This window comes from Scylla paramamosain, chromosome 6 (genome assembly GCF_035594125.1).
Source record: "Scylla paramamosain isolate STU-SP2022 chromosome 6, ASM3559412v1, whole genome shotgun sequence".
Classification (NCBI taxonomy): Eukaryota; Metazoa; Arthropoda; class Malacostraca; order Decapoda; family Portunidae; genus Scylla; species Scylla paramamosain.
Genome location: NC_087156.1, coordinates 25,716,458 through 25,726,696, shown reverse-complemented (window position 1 = coordinate 25,726,696; position 10,239 = coordinate 25,716,458). Strand labels below are relative to the sequence as shown.

The 10,239-nt window shown below is 39.0% G+C and overlaps 1 protein-coding gene across 4 annotated transcripts; it reads right to left on the bottom strand.

Moving 5' to 3' along the window:
* Positions 1-3,430: 3,430 nt before the first annotated feature.
* LOC135101506 (charged multivesicular body protein 5-like) lies at positions 3,431-10,130 on the bottom strand. 4 transcript variants are annotated; one of them, XM_064005566.1, is made up of 4 exons: positions 10,014-10,130; positions 5,121-5,301; positions 4,728-4,970; positions 3,431-4,466 (listed from the first exon to the last, which is right to left on the bottom strand). In XM_064005566.1, the coding sequence occupies exons 2-4, from the start codon at positions 5,271-5,273 to the stop codon at positions 4,206-4,208; spliced, it is 657 nt and encodes a 218-aa protein (XP_063861636.1). In that variant the 5' UTR covers positions 5,274-5,301; positions 10,014-10,130; the 3' UTR covers positions 3,431-4,205. The 4 variants fall into 4 exon arrangements, with proteins under 4 accessions (XP_063861636.1, XP_063861637.1, XP_063861638.1 ...); XM_064005567.1 differs by having other exon boundaries at positions 9,929-10,069; XM_064005568.1 differs by lacking the exon at positions 10,014-10,130 and adding an exon at positions 7,761-7,784.
* Positions 10,131-10,239: the final 109 nt, after the last annotated feature.

The window sequence follows — 10,239 nt, the reverse complement described above, 5'->3', positions numbered from 1 at the left end:
TTACCACCCATTCACGCTCATTTTGATTCCTACCAGCCATTCTTATCGCCCACACAACTTGCAATCCATTCCTGTCTGTCATTCTCATGCACGTCTTCCTCCATTTGCTTCCACTTTCATTCCACAGGTACACATTCCTTGCTATTCTTGCATCATCCATTCTCTCAAGCCTAATCTTGTACCTAAGTGTGGCTTTTGTGAGTCTTTCTCTAAAGGTGCTCCATCACATATCAACTCTCAAGGCTTCAACTGCTGTGCACCTCGGTGCACTCAGTGCCATCCTTGCTACTCTATTCTGGCCCACTTCTAACTTATCAATTTCATTTTCATTCCATGCTATCACATCCGTACCATACATTATACTTGGCACATCCACACTCTTCCACACTTCTCTCAACACATCATACTTACTTGCTCTCATCCTTGCCACGCTTCCCAATCGACCTACCCACTAGTTTACTATACTTATCTTTTCATTCTTTGCCTTTGCACACCCACTAGGACTCATCCACATCCCTAAGTACTTGTAATCTTGCACCTGTTTCAACTCATTCTCTCCAAGTCTCCATACCACATTACTTTCATCCTCTGACCTATTCACAATCATTGCCTTGCTTTTCTCACTGCTAAACCTTACTCCAAAGTCTTTTCCGTACCCATCCACAACATACAACAAACTCTGAACCTCATCTGCCGATTCACTCATAACAACTACGTCATCTGCATAATGAAGCACACATACTTTATCGTTCCCCACACTTACCCCTACATTCATTCTTTTCATCCTGGCTGCTAGCTCCTCTGTATACAGGCTAAAAAGAGTTGGTGACAATATACAGCCCTGCCTAACTCCTCTCTCTCTCTCTTCACCCAGTCTGTTTCTATGTCTCCTAGTCTATATCTAGCTCTTGTGTCCATGTACATACTTTGCCCTATGTTAACTATCTATGCACTCAATCCAATCTTTTCTAAAACTCTACTTAGCATTTCTCTGTTCACTCTATCATAAGCTTTCTCTATATCCAGAAATCCTAGGTACAATTTACCCCCATCCTTCTTTTTCTTCTCACAGACTTCAATCTCTGATGATCTTGATATTGATGGTAAAGGTAGCTCGGGATCACTCTTAAGCCAGGCCTTTGGATCGGCAACTCCTGTAGAAGGGAAATGAAGAGAAACGCACAGCATCCTCTACACTAATTGTTCTTACATCTGGCATGCCACATTCTCTCCAGAAACTCTTTCACCGCCTCAGTCATCCTTTCATTCACCTCTCTACACAGTCCCAGCAACAACACCATCCACTCCTTTCCTATCTTCTCCACTCTTTCATTCCTATCATGCCCTAACTCAGTATCACTTGCACCATCTCATTCCTGTCTCTGGCATATTTCACACATTCCAGCACCACGTTCCACCGTCTCATCCTCTCCCATGTCACACATCTGGCACACTTTGCTGCAAGACTCAGACCATCTGTAATTCCTTGTATTCACATCCATACACTGTGCCCTCGCTCGGAAGAGATCACTGCCTAGGCTTCCATCATACCACCTTCCATACATCGGGGCCTCTTTCTCCTTGTACCATTCCAGGGTCTTCTTTCTTTCCATCTCATTCTTCCATTCATTCAGTGCCACACATTTCACTTCTCTGTCTATTTCATTCTTCCTTTTTCTCACATCCATCCCATTTAGCTCCCACTCTGAATCCTCGTGTTACCACCCATTCACGCTCATTCTGATTCCTGTTGGTACAGTTTTTCTTGATCTTGATCTTATAGAAGTCTCAGGATTCCTTAAGCTCAACAGAAAACGGCATACAGTTATACAGAATATATCACATCACTAATTCCTACATCTAGCACGCTACATTTTCTTCAGGAACTCTTTCACACCCTCAATCATCCTTTCATTCGTCTCCCCACATAGTCCCAGTAGCAACACAATCCATTCACTTCCTGTCCTCTCCACTCTTGCATGCCCCAATTCCCTCAGCACCACTTGCATCATCTCATTCCTGTCTCTGGCATACTTCACACACTCCAGCACCACATGCTCCACCATCTCATCCTCTCCCATGTCACACATCTGGCACACTTTGCTGTGGGACTCGGACCATCTTAAAATCATTGGATTCCTATCCATACACTATGCTCTCGCTCGGAAGAGATAACTACCCAGGCTTTCCTCATACCACTTTTCATACAATGGGGCCTCTTTCTCTCTATATCACTCCAAAGTGCTCTTACTCCATCATATTCTTCCATTCACTCAATCCTGCATGTTTCACCACTCTGTCCATCTCACTTTTCCCCTTACATCGCATTCTAAACCCTCTTCATTTCTGACAATCATACTCCAGTCACTCAAATCGCTGAAAAGCCCAACTAGTTTCCAAGCCACTCTTTACTACCAGCTTAACACTCTTCTTCCCCAACCTGCTACTCCTAACATTCCATAGAAACACCCATCTCACTAACTTTGCATGATTCATTTGCTCTAATCTAGCTTTGTATCTCAGGGTTGCCTTTACATCTCTCTCTCTAAACGTACTCCAGCCCATGTCTCCCCTCAAAGTCTCTATCACTGCATACCTTGGGGCACATGCCATTCTACTCTGTAAGTATGATGCTACTCTGTCCTTCTAACTTTTCTAATTCATTCTCATTCCATAGAATCACATCCATACCATATATAATCCTCAGAACAGCCACGCTCTTCCAAACTTCTCGCAGCACATCATACTTACTCGCTCTCATCCTCACTGCACCTCCTAGTCGACCCAACCACTGGTTCACCATGCTTATCTTTTCATTCTTCACCTTCACACAGCCATTCGGACTCATCCACATTCACAGATACTTATATCCATTCGTTTGTTGCAACTCATTTCTGGCACAGGATCACTCCTGAGCAAGGATTCTGCATCATTATCAAGTGATAATATTCATTAAAAAATTACATATTTGCCATGATTGTGTGTGTGTGTGTGTGTGTGTGTGTGTGTGTGTGTGTTGCATGATGAGGGGTCATGTGAAATGAGTGACAGCTCTCTCTCTCTCTACACCAGGGAGCTCTGGGGAGCAGCATAAGCCTATGCAAAGGTGTCACTAAAAATCCTGCATGCACCCCACCACACAGGAGCTGACCAATTAAATCTGTACAAATACAAGATACCATCTCATCCTCCCAAAAGGAATTGCAGAATCGCCTATTGGTGCTATAAGACAATAAAAAAAGATAAACAAATAGTTGTAATAATCATTACATCACAGACATGCCCACTTCAGACTAGAGTGGCCAGTGAGGTGAACTGACCTTCCTTCTTTAGATCACTACTCACCTTTAGGATGTTGGTCTAGTAAATACAAGATCAATTGACAAAAATAATAAATATGTACAGATGAATTTTAAAGATAAAGAAAAAAGATAAATAACATATTTATTACACATACAAATACAGGTGTAATTACATTACTTTTTCCTGTTTGCATAACTATATGTAGCAATTCTGAATGCTGGAAGGAATCAATGATATTTTTCTTTATATCAAGTATTCAGAATGAAAATTAAACAAATTTAAGATTTTTGATAAAAATATTACAAAAGGAATCAACTAGAATTTGATGCAGAAAGTAACAAAGGTAGTCTGTTTTTTTTTTTTTTTTTTGCATAATTATGCAGCCCACATCATAAATAATGTAGATACTTGAGTAGCTTTTCAAATCAGTTCAGGAATTCTTTGTATATATTGTAATACAGATTAATACCCTAATATTTGACATTAAGGAAAGAATGTTTAATGTATTTAATATACTTATGTTGGCTGACGATGCTGATAACAAATGCTAAACTATTTGCTGTTTTACTACCTTATAAGAGACATGTGACCACACTGTGAGATGCCAAAACTTAATCGTGAATCATATAGTGATATTAATTAATAATTCAGTCTTGCATACACAAACACATACATATATATCACACACATATACACAGACAGACAATTTCATGAGACTTGTCAATATGACCAATTTTAAGGCATCCCACAACCATTTTGCAAAGTTTCATACATTAATCAACAAGATGTATGAGGGCACAAACTTTTGTTGCTGAGTTTGCTGCACAAATACTAAAAGGAGAATGTGTTTGCCTAAGTCTACAGAAGCAAGTTGACTGTCTTCCACAATGACACTTGTCAACTCATGTAGTCATCTGGGGCAAACCAAACTCATCAACAGGCATACCATCCTTGATGGTCTCGGCACCAGGCTCCTTCTCTGGTGCATTGGGAGCATTAATGGCATCATCCAAGTATGAGGTGTCTTCATCCAGCAATACCTCATCTCCAAGAGCATCAAGCTCAGCTGCAAGATCATCCTCATCAATTTCAGGTGTTCCATAACTGCGCCCAAGAGTTTCCTGTATTTCATCAGCTTGTTCCAGCATATCTGCCATATCATCCTGAAAATAAGCAAGAGGATTTAGAGAGGAATGAAGATTTAGATTAGAAGAGAGGATTTAGAAAGGAATGAACGGAATGAAAGGGAGGTTGCATATGAAGTTTAGAGATTTGAGAAAGACACAAGGTTCTGAGCACATGATATGTTATAGTTTTAAAATGCTCATCTTCCACCTAGCTTAGCATTTGCTGATCATGTCACAACAAGTCTGTATTATAAAGCCTCACATTTCTCACTGACAAAATAGATATCCTTCACTCACCTGGATGTCTTCAATTTCATCAATGTTTATGTTCTTAAATTCTTTTTTCATCTCCTTGGCTCCCAGTTTCATGGCAGTGACAGTGGTTTTTGTGTCTTTAAGTGTCTGGGTTGCATAATTAGCCTGCTCCATGTTGAAACTTTGGTTGCGCAAGTTGCCAGCTTGTGACTCATACATCTTTTTCTGCTTCAACACTCTCAGGGCCTTCTGCTTCACTGCATTTTTAGCAGGACCCTCTCGCATCTACACAACAAAGGTAGAAAAGAAGAATAAAAAAAAGTTGTCACTAATAATTATTTTTTGCATCTCTATCAAGGAATCAAAGTATTATCATACACATAAGCTACCTTAATATTTAATCACACCCAATTATGTTCACTAAATTATTCTCACCTTCTTCATCTGGTCCTTATATTTTACAAGCTCTGCATCTAGACGTGCAATTTTTTTCTCTATGGATTCAGCACGGCTGTCCACATTGGCAATGCAGTCATTCATATTTGGTGGTGGTTCCTTAGTCTTACCACGGCCAAACAGTCGATTCATGGTGGTGTGTTTGTATGTACGTCACTATCTGGAAATATATATATATATATATATATATATATATATATATATATATATATATATATATATATATATATATATATATATATATATATATATATATATATATATATATATAAATAAAACCAATCAACTTTATTTCAAACACTGCTTACTTATCAAAAAAACTGAAGCATTTAAAAAAAAATCCCATGCAAAACAAAACTGTAAAAGTGTAGAAGCTTAAAAACTGTCACAGTAGGTAACTCAATATATCCAGTGATCCAACACCATCTGTTTTGTATTATGAGCTAAATTTTTCAACATAATAAAAAAAGACATTATCTATTTCTTTATTCCTGAAGGAAGTACTTACATCTCAGTATTACATGATGAATATTAAGACGTGGCACAAGCAGAAATATCATTCTACTTTCACATAAGAATATCTGCATTTTCATTTTTTTCCTTTTTTTTTTTTTTATGTAGGAGGGACACTGGCCAAGGGCAACAAAAATCAAATAAAAAAAAATGCCCACTGAGATGCCAGTCCCAGAAAAGGGTCCAAAGCAGTAGTCAAAACTTGAAGGATAAGTGTCTTGAAACCTCCCTCTTAAAGGAATTCAAGTCATAGGAAGGTGGAAATACAGAAGCAGACAGGAAGTTCCAGAGTTTACCAAATAAAGGGATAAATGATTGAGAATACTGGTTAACTTTTGCATTAGAGAGGTGGACAGAATAGGAGTGAGAGAAAGAAGAAAGTCTTGTGCAGAGAGGCCATGGGAGGAGGGGAAGCATGCAGTGAGTAAGATCAGAAGAGCTGTTAGCATGAAAATAGCGGTAGAAGACAGCTAGGGATGCAATACTGCGGAGATGAGAGAGAGGCTGAGGACAGTCAGTTAGAGGAGAACAGTTGATTAGACGAAAAGCTTTTTGATTCCATACTGCCTAGAAAAGCGGTATGAGTGGAACCCACCAGATATGTGAAGTATACTCCATACATGGACAGATAAGGCCCTTGTACAGAGTTAGCAGCTGGGGAGGTGGGAAAAACTGGAGGAGACGTCTCAGAAAGCCTAACGTCATGGAAGCTGTTTTAGCTAGAGATGTGAAGTTTCCGGTTCAGATTATAAGTAAAGGACAAACTGAGGATGTTCAGTGTAGAAGAGGGTGGCAGTTGCGTGTCACTGAAGAAGAGGGGATACTTGTCTGGAAGGTTGTGTCGAATTGATAGATGGAGGAATTAAGTTTTTGAGGCATTGAACATTACCAAGTTTGCTCTGCCCCAATCAGAAATTTTTAGAAAGATCAGAAGTCAGGCGTTCTGTGGCTTCCCTGTGTGAAATGTTTACTTTCTGAAGGGTTGGACATCTATGAAAAGAAGTGAAAAGTGCAGGGTGGTATCATCTGTGTAGGAGTGGATAGGACAAGAAGTTTGGTTTAGAAGGTCATTGATGAATAATAAGAAGAGAGTGGGTGACAGGACAAAACCCTGAGGAACACCACTGTTAATACATTTTGGAGAAGAACAGTGACCATCTAACATAGCTGCAATAGAACACTCTGAAAGGAAACTTGAGATGAAGTTACAGAGAGAAGGATAGAAGCCATAGGAGGGTAGTTTAGAAATCAAAGCTTTGTGCCAGACTCTATCAAAAGCTTTTGATATGTCCAAGGCAAAAGTTTCACCAAAATCTCTAAAAGAGGATGACCAAGACTCAGTAAGGAAACCCAGAAGATCACCAGTAGAGTAGCCTTGACAGAACCCATATTGGCGATCAGGTAGAAGGTTGTGAAGTGATAGATGTTTAAGAATCTTCCTGTTGAGGATAGATTAAAAAACTTTAGATAGGCAGGAAATTAAAGCAATCAGGTTCATAAGCCTTCTGAGGGTTTAGGCCAGCAAGGGGATGGAAAACATCATTGTGAAGAATTTTAATAGGTAGCATGAAGTAGTCAGAGGGTAGAGGAAAGGGAGGAACAAGCCCTGAATCATCCAAGATAGAGATTTTAGCAAAGGTTTGAGCAAAGAGTTTAGCTTTAGAAATAGATGTGATAGCAGTGGTGCCATCTGGTTGAAATAAAGGAGGAAAAGAAGAAGCAACATTATTGGAGATATTTTTGGCTAGATGCCAGAAGTCATGAGGGGAGTTAAATCTTGAAAGATTTTGACACTTTCTATTCATTTAATGAAGGAGTTTTTTGGTTATTTGGAGAACAGACTTGGCATGGTTCCAGGCAGAAATATAAAGTGCATGAGATTCTGGTGATGGAAGGCTTAAATACCTTTTGTGGGCCACCTCTCTATCATATATAGCACAAGAACAAGCTGTGTTAAACCAAGGTTTGGAAGGTTTAGGTCGAGAAAAAGAGTGAGGAATGTATGCCTCCATGCCAGACACTATCACCTCTGTTATGGGCTCAGCACACAAAGATGGGTCTCTGACACGAAAGCAGTAGTCATTCCAAGGAAAATCTGCAAAATACCTCATGTAGTGAACACTGAAGTCTCCAAGAATGTAGATCTCTGCAAAAGGGAAGAGTCGGAATGTGTTCCACTTTGGAAGTTAAGTAGTCAAAGAATTTCTTATAGTCAGAGGAGTTAGATGAGAGGTATACAGCACAGATAAATTTAGTTTGAGAGTGACTCTGTAGTCATAGCCAGATGGTGGAAAACTCGGAAGATTCAAGAGTGTGGGCACGAGAGCAGGTTAAGTCGTTGAATACATAAACACAACATCCAGCTCTGGAATAAAAATGAGGATATAGAAAGTAGGAGGGACCAGAAAAGGGGCTACTGTCAGTTGCCTCAGACACCTGTGTTTCAGTGAGGAAAAAAAGATGAGGTTTAGAAGAGGAGAGGTGGTGTTCTACAGATTGAAAATTACATTTAAGACTGGGAATGTTGCAGAAGTTAATGAAGAAAAAGTTGACAGGGGTGTCAAGACACTTAGGGTCATTATCAGAAGAGCAGTTCGACCTGGGGACATTTGTGGTTCCTTCCCCAGCTGGAAGCTCCAAGACTGATGTAGGAGTCACCACAATAATTTTGAATTTTTGAGTGAAGGGTGTGTGTATGTGTGTGTTATTAGGTGCTTGTAGTTTTGTATGGAGGAAGAGAGTTGTCTTTAGAGGGCAGGTTGTGACTGTCCCCTTGTGTTGTGAGATACAAAGGGAAGTGTTCCATGAGGTCACAGATGGATTTAATGATAAGTTCACAGCACCCCTTGATCTAATGCTCTAGACCTCATTGGGAGTAATTATCATTTTGGCAGGTGCCTACTGCCTCCTCTTATATGTGCAAGACTTGTAATTAACTACCGTTAACCATGAAGGGTAAGGAGTTATGTTTTGAAAAAAAAAACTAAATCTAATCCAACATGATGCATACATCCCAGAAATCATACATAAAAGATGAATATTAGTATTTGCGGAGAGAGAGAGAGAGAGAGAGAGAGAGAGAGAGAGAGAGAGAGAGAGAGAGAGAGAGAGAGAGAGAGAGAGAGAGAGAGAGAGAGAGAGAGAGAGAGAGAGAGAGAGAGAGAGAGATCTATAATCAATGATACCCTTTTTTTTCATGTACTGCACATGATGTATGATATTAACCTCCATGACTGTTAAAGCTTCTCTTCAAACTTAACAAAATTACATTGTGCAAGTATGGGGGTATAATTTCAAGTATCACCAACAATAATAGAAGTGACTGAGTAGTTCTAGCCTTTCAACACCCATAGCATTTTAACTGCTCTGTAAAATCATCAGTATATAAATTTTTACCTTTGTAGGCACATGCCCCAATCTTTTTTTTTTTTCTTTCCCTATCCACAACAACCTTAGAGGAATCCTGAGATTTCACTTAGGAGGAGAAAAATCAATAATACTTGCCTTTGTAACCTAATATTACTGACATTTCACTTAGGGAGAGAAAAATCATTAATGCTTGCTTTTGTAACCTAACCTAACTTACAATCTCATAAACATCTTACACCAACATTAGTCCTGATGGTTATTATTGTTATATAATGCATTGTTACTGTGTTAGAAGAAAGCTACCTAGATCTCTGCTGATAACAATGCACTCCTAAAGGTGGTATTAAATTTGTTACATATAATATCAACCATATGACTTTCATGGCTTCCCCTCAAACATAAATAACCCTAACCTAAAGTAACCTTCAATTTCATAAATTTCATGTAGCAGTATTAGTCCCGGTAGTTGCTATTGTAATATTATCCATTTTTACTGTCATAGAAGAAAGCCACAAATCTGCTGATAGCACCACATCCCTAAAAGGTAATACCTACTGCCTTTTTTATCTGTGACTTCAATAACATGATATAAGTCTTAAAATAAAGTGGTGGTGTCATTAGTATATATATATATATATATATATATATATATAAAGTCAGAGGTAATGGAATGCAAATCTTAAAAGTGACGGTGTCATTAACAAAGAAAGAATTAATGGAATGCAAGTCTGAACACAAAGCAATGGCGTCATTAGCAAGTAAAGAATATTTTGATATGCAACCACATGTAAGCAATGAGGTTCATGTGATATTTTGCCCAGGCAGTCCAAAACACCAATAACAACGAGTTATTGAATTCCTCGTCCCGAGAAGCACGTCATTTCGTCAGTGCCTCAGTACTCAACCTGTCCTAATCCACGAGTCTTCCCTCTCTGCCTGCGTCTATTGTACAGATATCAGGGTACGAAGGTTTGGCCAACTTGAACTTACCCTGATATCCGAGCAAAAGAAACACTCGTCACGTCACGCAATGCCAATAATGACTCAGGTGCAAGTGATATTAGTGACGGTCGCTTCTTTTCCCAATACAAATGTCAACATTGATATTTTTTTTCATATAATCCCTATCATTATTAATACTGAGCCATATGAATACGAACAGTTAAATATAAGTATTTTCTTATATTAACAATGAAATGTATTCAGCGGAAAAAAA

What these genes read in the sequence shown, in the direction of transcription:
- LOC135101506 (XM_064005566.1), bottom strand. Translation starts at nt 5,273, where the DNA reads ATGAATCGACTGTTTGGCCGTGGTAAGACTAAGGAACCACCACCAAAT. An exon ending in ATAAGGACCAGATGAAGAAG is followed by an intron (nt 4,971 to 5,120) that starts GTGAGAATAATT and finishes TTTGTTGTGTAG; the next exon opens with ATGCGAGAGGGTCCTGCTAA. An exon ending in ATGAAATTGAAGACATCCAG is followed by an intron (nt 4,467 to 4,727) that starts GTGAGTGAAGGA and finishes GCTTATTTTCAG; the next exon opens with GATGATATGGCAGATATGCT.